Source organism: Opisthocomus hoazin, chromosome 8 (assembly GCF_030867145.1).
Source record: "Opisthocomus hoazin isolate bOpiHoa1 chromosome 8, bOpiHoa1.hap1, whole genome shotgun sequence".
In the NCBI taxonomy this organism is placed as follows: domain Eukaryota; kingdom Metazoa; phylum Chordata; class Aves; order Opisthocomiformes; family Opisthocomidae; genus Opisthocomus; species Opisthocomus hoazin.
Genome location: NC_134421.1, coordinates 43,784,024 through 43,810,423, shown reverse-complemented (window position 1 = coordinate 43,810,423; position 26,400 = coordinate 43,784,024). Strand labels below are relative to the sequence as shown.

The 26,400-nt window shown below is 39.8% G+C and overlaps 1 protein-coding gene across 1 annotated transcript in view; it reads left to right on the top strand.

Annotated features, from left to right (window-relative positions):
- The first annotated feature begins 3,931 nt into the window (after positions 1–3,931).
- SAMTOR (S-adenosylmethionine sensor upstream of mTORC1) overlaps positions 3,932–26,400 on the top strand; it is a 37,774-nt gene continuing 15,305 nt past the window's right edge. Inside the window, exons 1-3 of the mRNA XM_075429113.1 lie at positions 3,932–4,106; positions 16,533–16,674; positions 25,718–25,891. Of these exons, the coding sequence (XP_075285228.1) occupies positions 3,965–4,106; positions 16,533–16,674; positions 25,718–25,891 (458 nt within the window). The 5' untranslated portion in view covers positions 3,932–3,964. The remainder of the gene's footprint in view (positions 4,107–16,532; positions 16,675–25,717; positions 25,892–26,400) is intronic.

Below are 26,400 nucleotides of genomic sequence, written 5' to 3'. Positions count from 1 at the left end.
TCCCACATCCCCAGTGAATGTTCCAGCCACCTGAGTACTGGAATGGGCTGGGGTTATTCTTTCTCCTGGCCTGTGAATCGAGACTTTTGTTTCTAAAGCTATTTGTGAAAAGTGACGGGCACTGAAATATTGTAGAAATGTCAAAAGAAACTGTTCTAGTCTGCCCTAAACTGGCTTTTCTTTTTTAGAAAGTAACTAAAACACAGAGGATCATTTGGCCACTTTCTACCTTCAAGACAGTAAGCCCAGCTGCTCAAAACAATTCTTTCCAAGGTGGTCAAACTCCATCATCCCCATCAGGACACCGGTAGTTTATTGTCTCATCCCCTTGGAGTAAGTGCGCGCATCCTTATCGCTCGTTCTGCTCTCGTGCCTCAGGGTCAATCACAAGATTTACATTCATCTTTATTTGTTCCTTGACTCTTCCTGCACTGTGTTGAAGAAATTTATTGAGCATTGATGTTTTTCTTGGCCTTGACAGAGCACCAGGTCATCAGTGCCAAGGCCTGCCAGAACCAGTCCTGCTTTAACCACCTGCTCCATCACCCCCCAGTAGCTCCACGCAGCGCTCCAGGGAAGCGCCTCCTTCGATCGCCTTGCATTCAGAGCCCATCGCTGGGAGCCAACTCTCACCACATATTCTGAGGTAAGTGTCTGTGTGTTCTGAAAGCACACAGCCTCTTCCTCGAGTATTCTTTCATTTTTGTTCCTGGAGAAACTTGACATATGGTAAATGCTCTTTACTTGCTTATTGAAACTAAACATCTAAGTTACTTCTTTAAGAAGGAAGAATGTATTTTATATCATGGTCTATTTTCACATAGAACCACTTACATTAAAAATTCAATACTTCTCTATTTCCTATTTTTTAATAATAGCTTGTACACCTAGGTATGAATCAGAATCACAGAATCACAGAATGGTAGGGGTTGGAAGGGACCTCTGTGGGTCATCTAGTCCAACCCTCCTGCCAAAGCAGGGTCACCTACAGCAGGCTGTAGAGGACCTTGTCCAGGCGGGTCCTGAGTATCTCCAGAGAAGGAGACTCCACAACCTCCCTGGGCAGCCTGTTCCAGTGCTCTGTCACCCTCAGAGGGAAGAAGTTCTTCCTCATGTTCAGACGGAACTTCCTGTGATTCAGTTTCTGCCCATTGCCCCTTGTCCTGTCACTGGGCACTACTGAAAAGAGCTTGGCCCCATCCTCCTGACACCCACCCTTCAGATATTTGTAAGTATATATAAGGTCCCCTCTCAGCCTTCTCTTCTTCAGGCTGAACAAGCCCAGCTCCCTCAGCCTCTCCTCATAGGAGAGATGCTCCAGTCCCCTCACCATCCTTGTAGCCCTCCGCTGGGCTCTCTCCAGTAGCTCTTCATCTTTCTTGAACTGGGGAGCCCAGAACTGGACACAGTACTCCAGATGAGGCCTCACTAGGGCAGTGTAGAAGGGAAGGAGAACCTCCCTCAACCTGCTGGCCACACTCTTCTTGATGCACCCCAGGATCCCACTGGCTTTCTTGGAAGCCAGGGCACACTGCTGGCTCATGGTTAACCTGTCATCCACCAGGATTTTTTTCCCTTGTTGACATATTTATAAAATATCAGAACATAATCTAAATATTGAAAATAAAAAGCAACAACATAATTTTTATAAAAAATGAAAGTCATGTAAAAACTGTACAGTGCAAAGTCATAGTAATTAAGTATGCCTAACACTGTAGGTTTTGAAATAACTGTGATAACTTAAAACCATTTTGTATGTAAAACCACTTTGTTTTAGAAACAGTTCCTAAGAACTGAAAAACAACAGTGATACTATCATTATTCTGAGAGAGTATATTTCACATAAGTGCAATTCCCCCCCGATTTTCCAATTCTACAGTTAGATTTCCAGTTTTCCAAACCACACATACATTCATAGTTTGACTGTGTAACCCACACTTCTGAATCTGGAGGCTCTTGACTCAGTGGGGCTGATGCCACAGCAGCATCTGTTAGGCATCCTCCAAATGCCTCCATCGCTTTTTTGTCTCTCTGGTACTCTGGCTGTTATGAGAAGGCTCCCTCACTGCTCTCCTAACATCATCCCACATACAGAAGACTAGCTCCTGCTTTTCCTCTTCATTCTGTGCTTCCCCAAATCCTACACAATGTAAAAGCGGAAGGAACATTAACCACTGTGTAGGCTCCCCCTTAATCAACAGGTTCCTAGTAGACATCAATGTCATCTCTTTTTACACTGTCTAAATTCTTCCTATGTGGACTTGCATATAGAACTAGAAATAGAAATATTTCAGAAAGCTATGATTAACCCCAGCATCAAGTCTTCTTTATAATTCAGATTTAACTTTGTGGATCAGTTTGGTGAATACAAAATACAATAACCATTCGAGAAGCTGATTTTCAGTTGTTTTCCAAGTCAAAGTAAAATTAATACATATTGGTATTTTTTTAACTAACAGATGTTCATTTTTTTTGGTTTCAAATCAAAAGAAAAATGTAACTAAAAGAATAACTAAATCTGTTTCCATTCTGAGTGCTGTTGTCAATAGCCAAAACTTAAAATTCTCCTTCCGTCATTCTCCTGTATTTTGAGGGAAAAAAACAAACTGAAGTCCTCTGACAATAAAATACATAAAGGCGTGTAAATATAATGATGGAAGATCCAAACTACACTGAAGTTTTTAAGCACTTGCTGAAAAATACCAGTACTGAAGACAGACCTTTAGCCATAACGTGCAACCCACTTTCAGGGCGATGGGTGCGATGCGGTATTTGCCTGCATAGCTCAGAGTGAAGTGAAAAAGGGATGTCTCCGCAGTCAGTGGCGATGAAAAGCTTTTGTTCGGACACTGCTGTTTTGTCTTGATAACTGCACCTTCAAAAAGAAGTGGATCAGAAACGCAGAACACCACCGTGCTCTGTGATGAGCTCTAAAATGTTTTTGGCAGGGCTGACAGAGCGCTGATAAGGCCCTGTTATACACCCCACTGCACACAGCTGCATGTGTCACGGACTTCTCATTAGGATGAAATCTTCACCCTACCCCAGTCAGATTTGTCACTGATTTAATTGCAGCTGCAATTACCTCCTTAATGTTTTCGAACATCTTCAGAGAAGACAATTGGCTGCTTCTGGCCACCTCAAACGAGCAAGAAACTTCACGGCAGATTTCCCTGCCGTGATCTCGTGAAGAATGGTTTTCTCTATCCTATTTCCAACGACGACTGAAAGTGAGCTGCGGTTGTTCGGTTTGGGGACAGGCCAAAGCCGGACATAGAGGACTGCAGACCAAGCTCTCTTCCCCTGCAAGGGACAGTTCTGCCGGTTGCAGGTGTTGGTCCTGCTCTGGCAGTGGATTTCCACCCAAATAACATCAGCGAACATCCTCTGCCAAGAAACAGTTCCAGCGAGCAGCCTGTACCAAACCGGGCTCTCTGAACGCCCGTGTCTGCACCACAGACTCCCGCGTCCGCACCACGGACGCCAGCCTCCCGAGGGTCGCTTCACCTTCTCTTGGACTCAGTTTGTTTCCGAGAGGTCTAAGGTCAGCCCGGGACGGGTTTCACCGCCCTGCTTGGGCGGGATTCAGACCCAGACCCTTTACGGGGGTCTCCGGGGCAGTAGCTGGGGACAGGCAGCTGGGGACAGGCCGGGTGCTGCGCCCCGGCCCCCGCGCTGCCCCCGGCCCCTCGCCGTGTCTTCCACCTCGTTTCCGCCACCCGTGCGCCGCGCACCGCAGGGTGACCCGCCCCACGCGCGGGCCGCGGGGAGTCCCGCTGGGAGCCACCAGGCCCGCACGGCCCCGCCGCCGAGGCCCGCTGTCGCGACGCATCCCCGCGGGGGACTCCGCCTCCCGGCATGCCGCGCGGGGCGCGCGCCGCCGCGCATGCCCGCCGAGCCGTAGCTCCCGGCGCTCACGCCGCCCCCTCAGCCGGGCTGCGCGCGGCGGAGCAGCGGTAGCGCCATGGAGGCCGCTCCGCAGGCACGGCCCGGCGGGGCCGCCGCCGCCCCGCCGCCCCCGGAGCAGGAGCGGAAGCTGGAGCAGGAGAAGCTCTCGGGGGTGGTGAAGAGCGTCCACCGGCGGCTGCGCAAGAAGTACCGGGAAGGTAACGGCGGGGGTGGGAGGGGGCCGCCCCCTCCGCGCCGCCCGGGCCGGTACCCCCGCTCCCCTCGCCGCGGGAGCCGAGCCGGGACGGGGCGGGGGGCGGCGGTCCGGCCGGGAGCCGGGCGGGTCGGGTGCCGGTCCCCCCAGCCGCCGCCGGAGCGAGGGGGTGTGTCTGGCGAGGAGCAGTGGCTGGGAGCAGCTCCGGGCTCGCTTCCTGCTCCTCCCCGGGGCGCCGCCGGCTGCGCGCAGCCCCGGCCGAGGAACCCCGCTCGGCTCTGCCGAGGTTCTGCCGCTCCCCGTGGGCTCTCGGCGGCGGGGATCCCTGCGTGGCGCGGGAGCTTTTCCGGCGGGGAAGAGGGTGGGTGTGCGCGGGTGATGCTGCCTGGCTGAAGGTGTGCCGCGCCGGTCTGCGGGTGTGGGTCCCGGCGGCCCTGCCTGGCCGCTCCGGGTGGCGTTTAACAGCCGGTGGCTGCAGCGAGGCCTTTCGCCACCGGCAGCTTCCCGGTCGCACGGCAGCGCATTCTAAACTGGGAGCCTGCAGGAGCGGGGAGGACAGTAGGTCGTGGACGTCGAGATAGAGTGGTGATCTGGAGAGGCAGGGGTCTGTGTGAGCTGTTTGTGCCTCCTGTGTCTCAGATGTCGAGGAGTAGTTCAGGCTGGAGCGCTAAGCAAAAGAGTTCGGAAAAGCTGTTGCAAAATAAATTACTCTGAGCCCTGGAAAAATCTACTTTGTCATCAGTATTAATGCCCTTATGCAAGGTTCTTATGGGTGGTATTGGAATGCTTAAAACCTCCCAGAAATCCTTTCAGATGAGTGTCAGAGTTGAGATTTGTTTGCTGAAACTTCTAGTCTCCTCAGGTTGATTACAATGGTCTGTCTAATCCTTATAAGACAGGTTACAAAAAAAAAAAGTCATCCATCCATTCATTCTTTCGTTGAGTCCAAAGCTCTTTGCTGACCTGGTGCGTACCTCAGGAAGGACGCCTACGAAATGGGAGCCCTTCCTGTTGTAGGCACTAGTTCTTGCCTCTCTTCTGTGTCTGCATATGACATTTCTGTTGAAGTAATGTTTTCTGGACTTCAGGAGTCTCCAGGGGAGCCTGTCCATGGGATTTGGGCACAGACATCTACCTGTGTAGGCACTGATCAAGAGTCATTGTTTATTTTTGGGCTAGGTGAGCCAAAACTAAGGGAGGATCTCCCTTGTTCTCCTGACATTTAGGTGAAAGAAAACAGTATGCTTTAACAGTCAAATCCTGGCAAAAGAGCCCAGCTTTGAGCAGTTCACATTTCTCTGTTATTTCAGAGTGCCTGCAGATTAAGACAGACAAACATTGGCACCATTAACTTCAAAAAAAATGTGAGCAATCTCTGTAACAACTGGGTTTTTTTTAGATGAGAGCCTAAATTACATGGAAGTCTATGTAAGCCTTCAAGCTTACATAGGAGCAAGTTAGTATGCAAGGTGTGTTTTATCTTTAGTTCAGTGTAACTGGGTAAACAGAAGAGCAAATACTACTCTTAACTTACTTTGTAGGTCCTGTATATCATGTGTTAGTGAAAACTTTACAGTGATTTTTCTGGTCACTCTAAATTAGCAACATTGTATGTATTTTCATGGGGAGAGTTAAAACCCAAACAGTTCATCACATCACCTCTATGCAACAAGGAGAGCTCTACCCATTACCTGCTCATCCAATAGTAGGTGGTCTTCACGAGTTACTAGTGATAAGTAGTCATACTACCTCATACTTTATGCAATTTCAATTTCAGAATTTTATTTCTGGAGTCTTTTCTCCCTACATTTCTCTATGCTTCTAAAAGCAGACTTGAGAATCTCCTTCCTAATTGCCTTTAATGTAATTCTGAAATTATAATAGTAGCATGTGCTTGGTCTCTGAAGGATCTCTTCTTGCATTTTTTTTTGTGTTGTGTTGTTTTTTAGTACTCGGAGACACTGACTGGCAAGTACATTACCCTGACAAAATCAGAGTTGACAATTTGCTAAATAGAAGTAAAAAAAAGCAACAAATCATCTGTAATTTCTCAGTACAAATTGAATTATAACTTGGGCATGAAAAAGCAAAGGTAAAAAATGCATCCTTGGTTATATACTTACAGCTTATTAAAGCCTCTTGTCTTCACAGTGCAGTGCACCCACCTCCATATAAAGAAGAAGAAGCAAAGCTATCTATTATTTCAGAATGTTGTGTTGTCCTTTTTTTTGTCTTTTTTTTTTACTCTGCCATTTCTCACGTTTACTAGAATTCTACAAAGCTAGTTTCCATTTTGTCTAAATAAGCAAACAGCACTAGAATTGCTGTTGCATAGACTTAAGTGCTTTGTCTGTAGATACTAAAATAGAATTGCATACTGATTTTGTTGGTAGAGGAAAATGCACATGGAGTGTCCTTCTGAAAGCTATATGATTATGTTGCACAAGGTGGATAAGGCTCAGAAAGCAAGCCTTTGCTATTGTAATATGATCTTAAGTTACCATCTTCTGTTAGAAGTGTTGAAGGAAAACAGAGGCGTCCTTGAGACACTCGCATGTTTGTTGATAGAAGTTACACAGGCTTGATTTTAATAAGCTGATTTCTTTTGAGAATTCATTTGCCTTGCTGATGTTAGCAAGCCTTGAGTTTCAATGAGCAATTGTAAAAGGCAAGCCAGTGTATTATCTGACTTGCTTATAACTGGTACCATTGTTATCGTTTTGTTTCATTTCTCACAATGGTTCCCCTCTTTTCTGAAGATGAGCCAGTGGAGAAGTGACAATATGCTTCAAAACTGCAAGCTAACATGTTTCTGAAGAAGTTACTGCTTTTGCACTTTGACAAATATGCATTTTTTAAGTAGGGATGCATCACAACAAATTTTTTGCAGTCACTAAGGAATCACTGGGGTAAAGTTTGGTCAGCATCATGTCATGTAAAGGGTTTGATTCCCCCCAACCTTGGTGAAAAACTGTAACTCTTGAGATTAATCAAAGCTGAATCTTGGCTTCTTTTTTAATTTCTGCATTTGTTGAATTACTTTTACTTATAAATATGGTGGCTGGCTTTTGTAGGTACTTCTGCACTGTCGCTCATGTCGTATCATAGTCCCAGAGCATGCCAGTGTAGTTATGCCAAGCATTTGCCGTGTTGAAAATGGTTCAACTTAAATTCTTTTAAGTTGGCACTGAAGTGCATTTTTTTGTTTTCTTTCTACAACAATTCTAACTTTTTTATTGTGTGACTAGTACTTACCTTTTCCTATTTTTGGGATATTACTAATCTAATGTGATTTCTAATAGGAATATTTATATTTTTTCTCCTTTTTCATCTCCTTTTCATTCTTTTTTACTTCCTTCCCTTCTCCTTGCACCCTCTCTGTTGTCAATGAGTAAATAAAGAAGGGAAGCATTAATCATAAATGCCGTGGCAGATTTGGTATTTTGCGACTACAGGATACTCTTTTTTTTCCTCTGTGGATCCTACGGTAGTATTATAGGTCATATATTTTAAAATGGTCTAATAAGGTTTAACAAATGAATATGTGGGGGGGGGGGTTGTGTGTGAAAAATAATTGTATTTTTTTAATTAAGGTGATTGGCCTTGTCCACACTGAGTGAATGTGTCAACTAAATTAGCTAATCATTAATAAGTTGTTTCAGACTACTTTAAGGCAGCCATAGAGACAGACAAAACCTGTCCAGTGGTTCCTAAAAATACATGTCATTCCTCAGGTTAGCCTATAAACTTTGTCTTCATGAAAAAAAACTTTAAGTGAGAACAAAACACACTAGGGTGTAATGTGTTCACTTAGGAGTGTATCTCATTAGCATAAGACTCATGTTTTTCTGAAGTTTTACTTCTGTTTCTTGTCCAAATGTATTAGTTTAATCTTAATTACCTTACACAGCAGGGTAAAATCCAAAAGCTGAAACAGCTCTCAAGTGTGTCAGGGTTCTGCATGTTCGAGACAAGCACTTAGAAGTACAGAAATTAGTTTTTTTTGTAAGATACGAATTTCTCCTACTAGCCTGTTACAACATGGGGATGGGGAAAAAAATTTTGGTTTAATCTCTTGCTCTTGGTTCTGTTGCCCGGTAGGCCAAACTTTATAGGATTTTTCTCTACGCATCTTTTAGGTGGCTGGATCATGTTGTATCAGTTGCATATATGCCTGTATGTTCCATATAGTGCATGTATGCTGATGTCTGGCAAGCCTGATGGACAGGCTTGTAAAACCAGATTTATTGATTCTTAGGGGACTAAACATGATTTATCAAACATCTGCTATGTGATGTTTGTTTGTTTGTTTCCAGTTGCTTGTAGCAGCCAAGTAGGTGTAATTTTTACTGTGATAAAAATCTCTTCCCCTTTTTTGCACTGAGTTATTACCTTTGTAGTCATGCAGAGCTGTATTTATAAAGTAAGCATTTTCTATGCAGCATGATCCTCAGTTATAGATGGTTTTGTATGTAGTCTGGAAAGATGAGTTACAGGACTCCGTACTTTTCTCTGGAAATCCTGTATTGAGTACTAGTGGAAAAAATGTCCTGAGGTATCTATAATGGTATTTTGTGAAATATTTTGCTGTGTATTCACTAAAATGTTTCATTTCTCCTTCCATACACTTGTTAAGGCTGTTCAGGCTTAGAATCACACAAACTGGTATTTGTCCTGATATTAGTTACTGTATCACAGAAACTGATAGAAACATTTCTAGGTGGTAGTTTGATTCCTTAAAAGAAAGATTTGTTGAAACTGTAAAGAAATGGGTAATAACTTTATTAAAAGGCTTTTCAAATCCAGAAAATCAGGAAGAATTTACAGGACCCTGCCTGATGATAATAAGTAGCCTGAGTGGGTGAGTGGTTCAGACATTCGTGTGGGAAGTATCGTTCTGAAGTCAGTTGCTTTATGGTCTCTTCCTCTCTCATGTTTTTCATGACAAACCTTGTGAGAGCTCAAGTTCTTCCTGATGTGAAACAGGAAACATTTTGAAATAGTGGCATTTTTCACAGGACAGGAAAACTTTGCTACTGAACTCTACACGATAAGTTAGCAGTTGTTACTCCTTTTTGTTAAATATAACTGGTTTACTGTAGAAATAAACCCAAGTTTTCAAGATCTCCATTTGTCTTTCCCTGCTTGCCTTAATTTCTTGGAAGAGGGAGACATTTTGTAATACTATTACATTTTCAAGCAGAAGAAACTAAATGGCATTTCATTAAAATTAAAACTGATGCTATTTTATGACGTTGGGCATTAAGATAGGATTGCCCTTACTGTTGGCACACCAGAGTTTTGCAGTGAAACTTTCAATAGAAATCCCATAATGTTTTACAGTTTGGGGGATTTAATCATTGGTATCATTTAGTTGGCCCACAGATTTTGAAAACAACCTGTCTGTGGCACAGACTTGTGTCCACTGAACAAACAGCTGTACGTAAACTACTCCCTTGTTTCTTTGCTGCCTTGGCGGGGATGATTGTGTTCCTATTGCAGGGTCAGCATAATGAAATCTGTAACTGTGCCTCAGCTACTTCCGATTTTTGCTCCTGCATTTGCACAAATCTACCAAAATGAGTAGTTTCTGTAATGTGATCATCTCTGCGTTGGTGGTGTTAAGGTGCGGCGCGTAGTCCATCCCACAAAGTCGGCTTTGAGGGAGAGAAGGGTGATCATTTCCCATAGAGTAGACCCAACACCTGGGGGCAGTAATTGCTTAAATTATCACAGATAGGGTCCCCACTGTTTGTGTGACAGCCATTAAAGATTTATAGCAGATCGGAGACATAGATTATTCTTCAGGGTGATATAAGCTGACCTGAATAGATGCCTTAACTAGCAAATGAATTCTATATCCTGGGAGTCTGTTTTAGGGTAAACAGATAGATAGGAAGTTTACCTGACAGGTCAGATGCAGAAATCCGCATTTGGTCAAATGAATCCTTTCTGTGTGACTGGAAAGGAGGAACATTGATACTGAGATAGAAAAAGTTAGGTTCTTGCACGTTTTAAAGATTTTATTGTGAAATATTTCAGGTAAATCCTAAGAAATGTAAAGCAAACACAAGTCAGACAAGAGGAGAAAAATATTAGCTCTGATTGCTTGAACTTTGTCCTTGTTGAAGTTCATGTTCTGTATTTAGACTTGCAAAACTGGGAAACAGTGAAGCCAAAAATACCTAATGTTTTCCACAAAAATAACAGATACGCTGTTTTAGTAAGACTGATCTTCAGTAAGTTTGTAGTTTATCTTGTATACACTGAAGGTTGTAAATAGCATAGTATTAGCAGATATTCCTCATGTAACTGATTTTATTAATGGTTGCCACAGTATCCAGACATTCAGTAGGACAGCTAAATTTCAACTGACAAGTCATTGTTAATGACAAAATTTTGTTGAATATTCATAGGAATTTGTGGACAGTGTGGGGTTGCTTTTCCCATTTACTGCTTAGCATGTTGTAGAAGCTAATTTACTGTTTTCAGCAAGTAAGTGAGAGGTGGTATTAAGAGGCTAAAAATTAGATGGGTAATTTTCATTCTGCAGTCCATTGCTGTCAACAACGAAAAAGAAAGCTCAGAGATTTTGCTAGGTGTTGCTATGGCCAGCACCCTGTCACATGAAGTTATCTAGCATTGTCATGGACGCTTGTTAATTGTAGGGATAAGTTTACTTTGTACAGTGAGCAATTCAAAGAGTTTTATTAATGCTATTGTACAAATACAAACATGTCTCTTTTGGTTCTGTCTTTCAGTATTAGTCAATGTGTTAAGCTTGTTTTCTCTTCTACCAGAGCCATCAAAGGTGTGCAGAGGAAGGCAATATGCTGTTAAATAAAGTAGTTGAAAAGGGGGTGGTAGATTGAATCTGGTTTTTACATTACCAATTTTTATTAGCACGTAGGTAGCCATGACTTCAAACCGTTGTTTGAGCTTTTTTTTTTTTCCTTCCTTTATTACAGTTGCTTTGAATTCGGAATATTGCATTCCAAAAGGAAATATTGGTTGTTCTAATTCCAGTTTTCCTTAAGTCTTAAAAAAAGTATTCTTCTGGGGGGAGTTCTTGCTAAGATCTAAAATCGCACTGCATCTACCTGAAGTGCATGAGGTCAGTTAAATTTCTGGATGCAAGATCTTGTTTGGTGAAGTGCCTTGTACTTGGTTTTGAGATTGTCAGAGATGACTTGCACTGTTTTTTCTAAAGAACACCAAGGAATTAAGAAAAATGGTAATTATAAAACTTGTGGGTGCAGATAGTACATTTAACTTTGTGATTTAACCATTTTATTGCTTGATAAAACAGAATTATTGAAATCAGTTGTTTGGGTTTTTAGCCCATTCTAAAATGAAAAATACTGCCTTTAGCAAAACTGAGCTGTTTATTTTGTATACAGAGGGTTGTATTTTGTGTAAAATAAGAATTGATATGATTTGTTGAAGAATTCACTTAGCTGATTTTTCTATTTATTTCATAAACAAGCCTTAAATGACAATTCCATTTAACAGTCTATAATGAAATGTCTTAAAACTAAAGAAAGGACAAACAAAATCTAGGATGGAAAAAAGGTGGATTCTGTTTTTAAAGATAGACTGCCTGGAGAGAGGAGTTACGGTATTGGGGTTGTCCCACCAAGAATGGCAAGCCTGGTGCTGTGCTGGGGAACTTTGATGACATCTTGTAAATAAATGTGGAATGAATGGAGTTCTTACTGAGCTTGTGTGATACTTTCTTCTTTATTAAAAATGTTTGCAGTTGTTGAAACATACAGCTAACATTAGGTCTCTATTGCTGTTACCCACAATGAAAACTATCTTGTAATTGGGATCATTTAAAAATAACGTCTACGTGCCTGACCTGTTCTCTCTGTGACAGGATTCGGTAACTGCTGATTACTTTGTGGTTGAGTTTGGGGGTGTGATTTGGCTATTTTATGGGAGATGTCAGTGTGGGTGGAAATTAGAGGGATTCATCTGTCCTAGGTAAAGAGCACTGGATTTTTGTTACTGCATTAGAAAAGGTTGTGCTATGAAGAACGTACAAGTTGGCCAGTCATTTGTTTACTGACAGACTGCTAGAAAGAGGTGGGCTTTGGGCTTTTTGTTTTTAAAGGAATAGTTAATCTTCAAGGTGAAGACTAGGTTATTTATTTTCTAGGCAGTTCTGGATAGGGACGAGAACAAACAAATCACTTCAAAATAATGTTACTCTAGTGATCTGAGAGATGTGTGAAACTCCTGTTATGAGCCGGTCTTGCCAATCACACTTTTCAGCTAGATGTTGGCATAATTGGTTCCTTGATGGAGATCTGAGGTGTACGAAGATCTGTTCAGAGCCCTGACCCTTCAGAGGTGTTAAATCACATAAAAGGTGATCTCCAAGCGCATAGTAAGAGTGTCAGGTGGCCTTAAAGTTTATATTATGGTATGCGTGAGTACGTGAGATGAAAAGTTTAATGCGCAAAATCAAATATTAACTTTAAGATGTAATTGAAGATGCAAGACTTTTTTTTATTATGCCTTTAGATTAGCCTACCACAAACGTCTATTTAATTTATAGCACTATTGATAGCTTAACAGAAGACTTTATTTATCTTCTTTCTGTAGTAACCGTTAGTTTTGCAGTGAACAGTCCTACGTATTTTACTGCCTTTTTGGCTACACAAACAATGATTCATAAATAAATGTTTAACTCCACTAGAGTTAATGCAGTATTTGCACATGGATTATAATATAATGTTTGAAAAATTAATACACAGTGGATTATAATGTATTGTTTGAAAAATGTAATGAATAGCTCTACTCTGTTCTGGGTGTCAGTTTGAACTTGGATGCTGCAAGACTTTTTGTCACTACCTCAAAATCTCAACAGATAGGAAGCATTATTAGCATTTTCAACTCAATATTGGAGTGTGATTCTGGAATTAAAGTTCCTGTAAATCTAATGTGTCGGTCTGTGCCTTCTCAAAGCTCACCCTGGATAAGAAGGCGGGGGGGGACACGACACCCAAAACAACTCACTGCCATGGTACTTGCTCAAGGGAAACTGGACCTCAGATGCTTCTTTAAAAGTCTCTGCCCAGTGGTGCCAGTGTCTTAAGAAGACCCTTAATCTGCAGTTGTTTTGGAGTTTACATTAATGAAAAGGCAGACAAATGGGCATCGTATCAAACCCAGTATTGACAGTGGATCAACAGAATATAGACAAGAATATATGAGAAGTGCTGCTGGAGTATTACTGTATGCCTACTTAACATTCTGTCCTTCAGTGATTTCATGGTCTAGGAGCTCCTGAGTTAGAAATTGCATCTTTGAATATGGAGTTTGTCATGGATTTTCTTCCCTTAGCTTGCCCAGCTACAGGAACTTTAAGCTTAATTACATATTTTGTGAAGAAGTAACTTTTTTTTTTTTTGCTTTGAAGCTGCTCCTCTATGCTTTTTCTGAATGTCTCCTGCTCTTAGAACAATCAGAAGTTGTTCCATATTTACCTTTCCTGCGTCACTTGTGATCTTGTAGAAGTCTGTCCTCTCCCACTTTCATCCATCTTTTTCTTGCCTCTATTTAGGTGTTCTTCATACAGAAGCTGAGCTGTATCTGTCCCATGTTGCCGTTGTCTGTATCCCTAGACCTGCTGTATTGGTAGATGAAAACAAACCAGAAGTGCACACAGAATTAACTTGATACAGGATGTGTGACAAATTACTTTGAGAAGAATTTTTCACTGTTGTTCTGCAAGTCTCTCCTAATAGCCTGTATTATTCTGTTTTATTTTCTTGTTAGCTCAGTGCCAAGAAGCTGTTGCAGTCATAGGCAGCTCTGTTGTAACCCAAAGTTCATGCCGCAGAGTGCTGGTAGTCAGCTCCAGGTCTGTTGCTGTGTTTCTGAACTTAAGATCCTTATCTGTAGACTCTTTTGCCCCTCATCTGACTTGCAGAGAGAAGTGCAAATCTCTGCCTTGTTCAGAAAGAAAGAATAAGGGCTGCTATGAAAGCAGGATTCAGTGGTAGGAGGCATTGCTACTTTGCTGTAAGAAAGGATGGGCTAGTTAAGAACATCTGTTTTTTGCATATTTCTTCTTCCCCATCTGCCTTATTTCTTAAGTTTTAAGGAAAAGTGGTATTTGGAACTAGAATAATTGCTTAAGAATAGACCAAATGAAGTAATGGACTAAAAGAACAACAGTATTAAACTTAGGATTTTGTATTTGTGATGTTTTCCCTCAGTAAGTGTTCACTTGTTTACTTTTTTCCTTTCTAATTAGACGTATATTTTTCAAACAAAACTTTAGCAACTGCGTGTCATTTGAGCATTTTACAGTTGTCTGGAGCATGCAGAGTATTGTGGCAGAAAAACTATGAAACTTTATCTAAATTGCACCAGAATTACTTGGCTTTAAGAATACACTTTGAACTTGGGTAGTGCTTTCTGGCTTGGTGCTGTATAGGTTCTGCACTTTGACATGAGAAGGATTTGTGAGAGTATTGCTTGTTTTGCCCCCTTTGCTGGTAGGACACTGTCTATACTGTTTCTTGCTCTCTTTGTCCGTAGAGTATGTTCTGTCCTGCATGATTGTTTCTGCATGAGGCTCTCCTGAAAGCTCTGGGAAGGTGACCCACGGGTTTTAGCAGAACCCCCTGCGGGTGCCTGCCTGCAGCTTGGTTGTTTCTCTGGTCCAGTGGTCAGCTGGCAGCCACACTAGGGCCTTTTCTTATAAAGCATATCTCTCTGAACTTGGATCATTTGGGAAATAATGAGGGATATCACTCTAATACTATATTTTTTTGTCCAGTCTAATAACTTTCTCTTATATGCTTGTTGAATAGCAAGCAGAATATGTGATTTCTTGCATAGCTTCCCTATTTTGTTAAAACTAAGTCATGTCCACTCCCTTCCATCTCAACTGGCATCTCACGCAAGGGAGTATAAACACCTAATTTTAAACATGACTCATTTTTATGATTGTACAAGTGTGCTAGATGATTATTTTTTAAGAGACCATTGCTGTGACATCCCTAAACCAAACTGAAATAGGGAGTAACCTGGATGGTTGGTTTAAATCTTCTAAATATGCAACTATCTGTACTTGTCCATCATACACAGTCTTGCTGTAAGTGTAGGACAGGTGAGGTGAGGGACTGTGACTGTTCTGCACACTTGGAGCGGGGGAAAGGTTGCCCCTGGAAAAAATCTGTTATTACTGCTAATTAAACCGTATCAAAGAAATTGCCTTAAGTGGGTTAGAAACAGAAATCTCTTACAGGAGGACAGGTCATACTGTAAGCTACTTTCAGGCTTTAGCAGACATTAATAGTTAGCTTATGCTTGTTACACTTTTTAAATATTTCTCTGCAATATGAAGGTGCTACAAAACCTGGTTCTGGAATCATGTTGTAAAAAGTGTCTTGGTTGTCTGAGTAAAAGCTTGAAGTATAGCTCTGCTCTTGAACAGTTGTTTTTAGCTGCATCAGCTTGTAGGTGCAAAATCAGTAGATACTTTTATTCTGCTGATTTATATGTATTTATACTAGATGTGTGCATGCATTTGTGACTAAGAAGCACAAAAGGGATTAGTAAAGGTCATACCAGCAAGCATGTATTTTTCTTTCTTAGGGCAAAAATATCCTTTTAGTAAGCTATACCAAGGGTTTGCGTGCTGTAGAAACCACGGTAGGAATTGTGGCTAGCCATGACTAGAATTTATCTTGTTCTTATTTAGCAGTACATTATATAAAGCAAGCTAGGAGAAGTGGATACGTAGCAGCAAAAGAGGGAAAATAATCATGTTTAATTACCTTGAAGTACCAGAATTTAACCTGTAAAACTGCATTTTAGCAGGGTGAAGAGCATGAAAATAAATCTATCCCTGGAGATCAGCAGACAAATTTATTTGTGATTTTCTGACCATAGTTGATTTGATTCTTCCATACTGTCGCTAGAAGCTGACTCACTGAGACTGGCTAGATCAGGCAGACGTCAGTGAAGGCTTGAATTCCAGTATATCCAAAGAAATCTATAGTCTGGGTTAAACTGCCATTTCTGCATTTTTGCATGTTATGTCATCCACAGTATTTGCTATGAACATGAATGCTACTAGGAAACCTTTTAGTCTTTCATTTCTAAAATGTTTGTCATGTTAATGCTCATGCATAGAAACCTGAAAGCAAAACGTCCCAGGGACTTGAATTTCACAGAACAAACTGAACAAAATCAGTATACTGAGAATGTTGCTAGTTTCTCCTTCCTTCTCCAAAATGTGGAATTTTGTGTTTGACTAGAGACAGGGGACCTTGTTTTCGTTACGTGCAGGTAAAGTAATCTCTTGATGTGTTATGTAACTTCTTTTAATTGGAAGATGGGGATTTTGCCATGGAGATAATGAGACGCTTTGTGTCTAACATGCAGTTTTTTCTGTTGTTTTGTTTAGTGGGAGACTTTGATAAGATCTGGCGTGAGCACTGTGAGGATGAGGAAACTCTGTGTGAATATGCTGTGGCAATGAAAAACCTTGCAGATAATCACTGGGCAAAAACTTGTGAAGGGGAAGGCCGAATTGAATGGTGTTGCAGGTAAATTTTAATGTATTTGAAAGATGCAATTGCACACTTCTGCTTGCAATTATCTATAATACAAGGCTTAAGCATTTTTTGCTTCTTTGCCCATTTTTAAGATTCGTTCTATAATGTGTTAATGATTTATTGCTTGCTAAAACAAGTACCTTCTTACTGTTCCAATTTAATAAGGAAATATAGCTTATGAAGTGTTTTGTTGCAAGGTGACCGTTTAAAGTATCTTCAATAAACATGTGGTTTTTTTTCTCAAATACTGAAACTGTTTGGAAGTAAACTAATGAAGTAATTTTCTGTACATTTTAACCTAAACTTGAGCAAATGCAGTGACTGCAGCTCAAGTGTAATTTTCAGGGTGCTGGTTTAATTCAGTGTGTATAATAGTGTTTGATCTCTAAATGCAAATCTCTGCTGCGTAATTTTCAAGTCTTAATCTTGACTTTAACCGCTATGAAACTTATTTTAAATGGATTTTAAACTTTAAAATTCTTATGTCATCAACATCCAATTTATATTGGGTTGTTGTAATAGTAAAGTCATGAAGTGAATTCAGCTAAACTATTTCAATCCTTGAGGAAAATAAACTCCTAAAAGAGAAATGTTGGTCATCCAGGATGCCTGCGTACAGTTGGCATCCAAGGCATACCGTGGAATCTGTACAGCAGAACAAAACAAAATATTGTTGAAGTCTAACTGGGAAGAGAATTTATCAGTGATCCTGCCGATGGGAATGACTTTAGACAGGCAAAAAGTAATGTCGTGTGCCAGTCTGTAGGTCCTGCAGGTGAGTGTTGCAGTGTGATGAGCAAAAGGCAGCAAAGAAAAGCAAGCATGGTATCACTAAATGTAAATTCATTCCGTAAGTCCTTTGCGCCCATAAAACAAACAAAAGGAGGGGGGAACAACTGGGAAACAGTTGATCTAGAGTCCGTCTTGGTGGCAACTTGGGCTGTTCTGTGGCTTCTGGAAATGAAGCAGATAATAACAAGCTGGTTTCATTTCTCCCTAAAACAGGCTCTTAAATATTTGAAAACCATTCCTTTACGTATCAGTCTTTTATCCTTTAGTTTAAAAAAAAAACCAATAAACCCCTTAACTGTTTCTCTATAGACACTTTTCTGGACATGTATCATGTGTCCTTATCCCAGAAGTGAATCAGTTGGAAAAAGCTGTGCTCAAAAATAGACACACCATTCTCCTGGCTTTGTCAGGGACAAATAAAATGAAGAAATATTATTAAGGTTGTAGTAAACTCTTGTTTATGCTACTGATCTTGTTTGGTGTGTTTTTTTGGTTTGTGGTTTGGTTTTTTTTGTATTGATGTGGCATTGATTTATGTTCACTTGTGACCCCCAACTGCCCATTTCTTTTTTACAGGCTTCCTCAGTTGCTAGTTGTTTTCTTGTATTTGTGCTGTTCATTACTTCTGTGGAAGTGCTGATATTTGTACCTCTTTACTAAATTACACTTCATTGAATCATATTGAATTGTAATACTGCGATTTCTTGCAGCATCTACCATCTGTCCCCTGCTTGGCATCGTTCACAGATCAGTTGAGTACTGACTGTTCCAATGTTCAGGTTACCTGTGAAAATACTAATTGTACCAGACCCAGGACAGATTCCCATGTAACATTGCTCCATATTTTATTATAATTTGATTGTTAGCTAATATGTGAAACTTTTTTCAATACAGCTGTGTGCATTTATTTTAATTTCAGGTAAATGGTATTCTCTTAGCTTGTGGCAGACTTGTCTGATACCGCTGTAGGACAGGATAATGTTCCTTGTGGACAGGGAAGGAACAGTTCATGGCCTGTGTATGGAAGTTCTTTTTTCTCTGTGTCTCACTTGTTTTATGTTTGTAGTTGCCACAAGATTTACAAAGAAAACATTTAAATAAAGTGTCCAGTTTGGGCCGTGCAGCATGAACTCGCATTGAAAAGAGAATCCACCCAGGAAGGGAGGCTAAAATGCTCTGTCTCAGTATAAAGCTTCAATTAAAGCATGTACCTTTTCAGCTTGCGAAGTCAAGGGGTCAGGAGTTTTACATTAGTAGAAAAAGAGGGGTACTTTTCACTTTTGTGTGCCTCAGAGTAGACTGAGGCCTGGATGGCTAGATACCAGAACATAGCAGATTGACTTCATGTTCTGCAACTTTTTGTTCCTTGTCAAAGGGCAAAGAGGTGTGCTAGACTGCTGGCAGGTCCCATTGTTGTTACTCCTCCTTGTGTCTCGTTGCATAATTGCACACTTGAAGTGTGTGAGATGTCAACTGAAAGCTTTTGCTCAATACTTTAACTGTGTCACCATGACAGCAGGAACGTAGCTGAAGTTTAATTTGGGAGTGGAATGCTGGAAATACTGAGGAACCACGGTTGTATCCTTGCTGAAGAAAGAATAGTCTGAGCTTTTTTGTTTTTCTTTGAAGGAAGATCCTTGCAGAGGTCTGAAACTGAGAAGTGTTTTTTCCAGTAGTTTAAAAAACCAAAACAACCTACTTTTTTCATTCCTTCATTTTCCTTGTATTCTCTTATAAACAAGCACCAGATAAAGTAAATCAGAGAATGCAGAATAACCACTAGAGAAGCCATGTGTGCTTCTCAGGATAAAGAATAACAATTTTCTTGAAGGGTTCTCCTTTCAAAAGTCTTTCTAGCCATTTACTTGAAGACACTGGAAAAATGCGTATTCTGACATTAATTCTTAAAGCAGATGACATAAAACTTACTATTTTACTTCTTCATAAGCTGTTGATTTACACAAGCACATTTCCAGACTTTAGAAACCATAAAAGATGGAAAGCAGTTCGTGATCGGCTATGCTGATGACCATATGCTGCATTGTATAGGGGCAGTTCTATTTGTTGTTTCAGGGCAATGTCATACAGCTGTTAGTTGGGGAGATGGGCGGGGGGGAGTGTGATTAAAACTTTGTCCCCTTCCAGATGCAGGTTAATGATCGCCTGAGCAATGTTGTAAAAAGCCTGGGCAACACTCCGCTGTCCTTCCCTTGCTTTCTGCTTATAGCTTTAGAAAACTGAATACAGAGTAGAAAATGGTGTTTGGAAATTAACACTTCTGCTTCTCTTTCATTTCATTTATATTACACAGCTTAAACCTTAAACCAAAATAGGGTAAGATGATGTTTACCCTAAATAACTGTCCCAGCCTTTGCATGGATAATGAATGCCAGCCTGTTCTGGTTCTAGTTAGAACAAAAATAAGCTAGACTAGCAGGTGTGCTTTTTTCTGTTGCTTTTGCATCAGTGTTAAGACTTGTGTTGACTTGGCTATTTTTTAAATAGAAAAAAACAAATTCTGCACTTCTAACTACCATGACACAGCACTATCTAGACCTGTATTTTTTAAAAAAACATCTTTTGACTGTTTCATGAGCAAACTGAACAAATATGGTCTTGATGAAGTAAGTGTTAGGTGAGTGCAGAACTGTTTGGAAAAACTTGCAGAGAATAGATGTTAGAAGCTTACCTTAAAGTTATTTTACGGAGAAGGACTCTGTCGGTATCTGTCCCTGCATCCATTACCAGTCAATATTTTAATCAGCAATCTGCTAGAATAAAGTTCGTTCATTAAATGTGAAGTGGGACCAAACAGAAAAGAACTGTTACTCTGAGAGCAGGATTAAAATTAACAGTGTTGTTAACTATGCCAAATATTATCAACTATACAAATACAGACCAGGGGGTAATTGGTTGTGTCAGTGTTTCAGAAAAACATTTGGATTCTGTAGCAGGCCCCAAGCTGAATTTGAAATAGTCAATGGGATGCTTTTGCAATAAAGGCAAATACATATTGGGGTGTGTTACTGAGATTGTCCACAAGATATGTAAAGTACTTCACTGACTTTACTTAGCATTGCTCTTAGCCAAAATATTACCTTATCCACTGCAATTAAAAAAATAACAAACAGCTCAACTCCAAGAAAGATAAATGATCAAAAATATTCTAATTTTTTCCACAAAAGCCTTGTTGTTTTTTTTTCTAGAATCTGGAGCTGTGTAGTCAAAAAAAGAGAAGGTTAATTACTCTTACAAGATGTTTGAGAATAACGAATGCCTTCTAGAACTGTAAAGCTGATCTTGTTTGGGTTTGGAAGATAGAATGAATAAACGTTTGAAGTCCCTTCAGCACTGTTTTGCAGCTCTTTTGATGAATGCAGTTAGTTGCACAATTCACTTTCAGGAGAATGGAATTAAGAGGGAGGTGACATAAACAGGAGGAGGGAAACCATTTAAAATAGAAAAAAGACTTAGTGTTCATTGCTTGTGTTTGTATGACAGTCTTCATTTTTGCTCTTAAATAATACTTTATTGTGACAAAACCATACCTGTTTCTTTGAACACTATAACTAATTAGAGCAGTGATCATATGATAACTGCTGCCTATTTTTAAGTTCTTGGAATCTTCCAGTAATGAAGGATATTGCCTCCAAAAGCTGGCTTGGGGTGGAGGGGTGGACATGACACCAGAAAAACAAATGATTACAGGCACAGTTGTGTTTCTCAAAAGGAAAGTGTCTCAAAACCGTAAAACTGAGACCACATATGAAAAATAAAATGGAAAAATGTATTGTGTAAAAGTTTCTCAAGTTGAAATTTAACAAAAAATAATTATGATAGTAAAAAATTATAATACTTTACATTGAGAAATGTGTGCTTATCTATACTGAATATAGGTTTTCCTTAACCTAAAGCTGGGTGTGCATGCCAGTAGCAAAATGTTTCCCAGTCCAGAGGAAACTGTTCCTCTCTTCTAGGTGTGACTAATGTGTACAGGGGAAATTGAGAATTCTACTTTCCTTGATTTTTGTTGGAGGTTGCGGAGTGGGTGGGTTAAACCTGTAGAATAGTTTACACTTTTTTCAGGCCAGCAGCTCTGTCAGTTGACATTCATAAACTTATTCCTCAGTGTGTGGGAGGAAGGGAGAAACATTCTGCAGACAGAAACCGTGATAAGAAGTCCAGATTTTCCTTCAGCTCTGTAGGAAAGTATGTTGTTTCTCTGTACCCTCACTGAACGTCATCTTCAATATTAGGTTTTGGTTAATAAATATTCTAAGAAACACAAGTTAAGCTCACATTTTCCTCATCATAAAGCAGAATGAAAAAGATGGGCTGTGTCAGTTCTTAATCTGTAAAACTCACTACTTGAAACCCTTGAGCATTGATAACAGCTATCAGAAACAGAATTTTTGACATGATAAAAGCTGACCACACCAGCTTTAATTTAGTTGTTCGTTATTACTTGGTGAGAAGAACTACCCACTGATTATTTCATGGCTTTTATATTTCATATGGTGTTTCTTCAGCAATTCCCACCTTCTTTATTTTAATTATATATTCTATTGAATGAAACCCTTGGGTTTGGCCATGGTATTCAAAAAATAAGCTTCTCTTTCATCACTGGAGAGTATTAACAAATGAATATGTACTCATGTTGGCTTTTACTGAAACTTCCTATACATGTCCAGCCCAAACGGCGGAATGGGTGGGTCAACTTGAACAGGTGGTTTACCATTTGAGATTTGAAGTATGGAAAAGAGGTTTCACTGAGGAAGTCTGTAAAGATTTTTTTTTTTTTTTTTTTTTCTTTAAGGCAAAGACATAAACAGGACAGTTCACCCATCTCCACCAGCAAACTTGAACAGTTTAGAACTGAAATGTTTATTTCGCAGTTTGTGTAAACTGTAGCAAGTGTTAGCTCAGGTAGCATTTACATTGCACAGTTCTTCACAAACAAGTATGTTAATTGTAGAGCTATTATTATGTCATCAAAGACTGAAAGCTTAAATGTCAGTTAAAAATGGAGCCATGTGAGTTCTCAGAATTATAAAATAGATTCCTTAATTTTATTTCTCTTTGTACATAATGAAGGGATGTTCTGTTCGTTACTTGAGACAGTTATTAAATGTAGAGTCTTATATAGCTGCATACTCAAAACCACAGTATGATCAATGATGGCTTTTAATGGCTGTGAAGTTAAACATGTGGCTACATCAACAAGCTGCCATGGGGTGAACTACTGAGTGCATTACCCCAGCTAGCTACTGTGCAGTGACAGCCCACATGCTCGATGTTACCCCACGGCAGGTATGAGGTGCAATTCCATGAGAAGAGTACAAAGACAGCTTCTCTGAAGCCATGGCAGCCAAAAGGGTGACATGTAGTAGTAATCCTCCAGAATAGCTGCAACTTCAGAAAGGTGTAAAATGGAGATAACTCTCAGTGGTTGTGAAGTGCAGTCTTGCCTGGGGTTTTTTTTTGGGTGGGTGGATTTGGTTTGTGGTTTTTTGGTTGGTGGCTGGGTTTTGTTTGGGTTTTTTTGCCTTTTTGTGGTACTGAACAGGTATGCAGACTGGGATCTGAATGGGAAGAATTTTATGCAGTCCTGGGCCTTCTTGTGGCTCTGGGCCTCCCATCCACCAGCAAAAACACAGGAGCAGAAGATGCTCTCCTAGTGGTTGACTTTGATAGTGTCTTATGTGCAGACAAGGAAGGTCAGTTAAGAATATAGAATTACAGGAACTCAGTTGACATGGTAGACTGGGATAGAGGGATGGAAAAAATACTCATTTGCACCAGTACCAAAAATGAGGAAGAAATGGCTTCTTGGTGACAAGAGGAACTTATACTACACTTTGCAAGTAGGTGGTTCTCCTGTGCAACAGCTCGTTAAATGTTAAGCTGCACAACATACCAGCTTCTAGTGAATTAAAAAGATGAGAACATCAATGGTTGAGGAGAAAAAAACGATACATTCCCCCAAGGTTGGGAACTTTCTGATGTGTTCTGACTTAGATGTCAGCATCAATGGCAGTGCAACACTATTTAAATTGCCATTGATTCTGGATGTTTTAAGAGATATAATGAGAAGAAGGACTTAGCATCTTGCAGTCTCTTTATTTTTATTCTAACAAAGTAGTAAGATAGCTGATAAATAGTGAGGAAAAATACATTTTTTTCTGAGTTTCATTTCTTTGACTAAATGACACACAGGCCTAAATAGTTCAGAAAGACATAATCCCTAAATTGATCATATGTTTATAAACAAATAATACAATATAGTGTAAAATACAACTTTTATTAGGACACCAGCTGTTTCTTGGGTTCTGTTTTGTTTACTGATGGTTTTAATATCTTTGCTGCTAAGTTAAATGACTGACTCCTACTTTAATAATTTTAGAATTGTTGTCTTTCCATACGTGCAATCTCTGATGGATGGAGTTGGTATGGTTTCACAGTCTATATCTGGGAGTATTGCAGCCTCGACTGCTGTTCATGCTTCTGCATGTTATCTTGCTCCATACTGTTACAATGGGGATTTTCTTTCTTTGTTCCACCTAGCCTCTCTTTGGTTTGAAAATAGCTTTGGTTACTGAGGAACTGTAACTATAAACTTGTTGATTATAAATATAATTTTTACTTAGGTTATTTCTCATATAGCTATGTATTCTGCTCTAAGGTTACTGTCTACATTTTAGACTTTATTTTTAGTTCAAGAACACCTAGGGCCTGCCTGAGCAAGTAAAACTTGCTTGTGGTTTGAGTTTTAGATGCTTGAGGTCCTATGTCAGCACAGAAATGGGTCCAGGATAACTTTCTCCCCCCCACCCCCCCGCCACTCCTCACAGCAAGAATTAGTAACCTGGGCATAATGTGCTACTGTAATTGTACATTTACTGATTCAAGGTGTTAATTTCCTACCATCTTGGAGTAAAGCAACTTTTATCCGTACCTGTTTGTTTGTTTCCCTTTAAGAAACTCAATTCTCATGACTCTTATTTTTTTGCTTTGCATCTTATATGGTGGAGAGGCTGGGTATACTTGGTGCCTATAATATCACCAAACCTTACATAAGGCCTGCCTATTCCAAGTCCTTGTCTCTATTTGTGATTTAAATGCAGTATTATGACAACATATCCTTTCCTGAATCTGTGATGTGAAATACTATGTTATCTTGATGCTGCTTTGTATAAGATGTTATTAAACGACACTTGAATTTATGTTTTCTGGAATGTTTCCTTCAAACCTCTGCAGCTTTGTTAGAGGAAAATTGAGTGAATTTCAAGAAAGCATCATAAAAATGGGTTGTTATGAAAACATCATTCAAACAAGTACTGTTTCTGTTAAACTTTCCATGCAAATACTTGGCTAGGACAGCTAATTAAAAATACTGCTTTGTGCCAGGTGAGTCAGGCTCTTTAATTTCACAGCAACAAATTGTTTCCAATTCTAGTTCTATTTTGTGGACAAAATTCAGTTATTCTCAAACATAATGCGTGCTTCTCATACACTAATGCTGACTACTGGTTGAAGTATGCAGGTGCAATTTCATTTTTTTTATAACATTCGTTCCTTTAAACTGGTTTACATTGCTGTTTGAGTATGACCCTGTTATTTTGTTCTGGTTCCTATTAGCAAAATAATTAAATGTGGGAGAAAACTGAAAGCTGAAGTAACTCTTCCACAACAGTACAGCTACTGCAGATATCTGTTACTTAAAAAACAACCCAGGCGAACTCAACTGAAATTAAAAAGTGGTATTTGTAAGTTAGCACATAAGCCTGGATTATGTTTATTTTCCCCCACATTACGTGCCTTGAAAAACAGAGATGTTTCAAAAGCCCCTGCATTTATGGCGGGCTAGTTAATAACTGTTTGCACCTTAATAGAGAACTGTGGTGCTCGGTTGACAGCTGAAGTTTACCCTCTAGTGATGTTCTGACAAGACTTCTGCTGTCTTGCTCTAAAAGTCTATCCAGATAAAATTATTTTGAATCTGTTTATTCAACTGTGACTTAAGCCTAATTTCTGGAAATAAAACACCAGTCGACTTCAAGTGTGTCTTTGGCTGTATCGCATCTTTCCTAAAGCTGATTTACCAAAGTTGCGGTAAAACTCGGATTTGTTTAAAAGCTGACAGCACTTGTATCTGTTAAACTGCTGTCTTCTGTCTCATCTATAGTAATGATCAAAAATAGCATTCTGTTTTTCTGGGGAATTTTTCTTTTTATCTTTTCAGTGTATGCCGAGAATATTTTCAGAATGGTGGGAAAAGAAAAGCACTTGAGAAAGATGAAAAAAGAGCACTTCTTGCTTCTAAGACCACTCCAGCTTTAAATGTTCCTCAGGCTCCCAAGACTGAAGATCCCTTGCCAAACTTTGGCTTGACAAATCATGAAGCTGTAACAGAAGAGTAAGTTTTACTTGTTTTCCACACTTTTTTTTTTTCCCACTTTTTTGTGTGATAAGACTTACCTGGACATTTTTTCCCCATAACGTATTAGATTAGTCTGATGTATTGTTGATAGATGAGAAAGGGTATTTTCATGTGAATATTTACATGTTTTCAAGAAATATTTATTTTGTGGTATATTTTGGTGGATACCATAAAATTGCTTGAGTGTGACAACTTAGTCATCTTCATTTAAGTGTTGAAGCAGTTTCACTTTTGTGTGTCATTGGTGTGCGATGCAATTTATATTAAACCTGGAGGTGAAATAAGGGAGATGTTAATTAAGTTAGAACCTAATGGCTGTTCAGCATTGTTGAAGAGTCAATTGCTTATGTAACTACTAAGTGCCACATGTAAAATCAGAGTACTTAAAACTTTCTCTTCATAATTGAGTTCAGAGAAACTCTTGATTCCAATTATACACATCAAAAGCAATTTTTAATTATAACCCTTAATTTTAAATGGGCTAG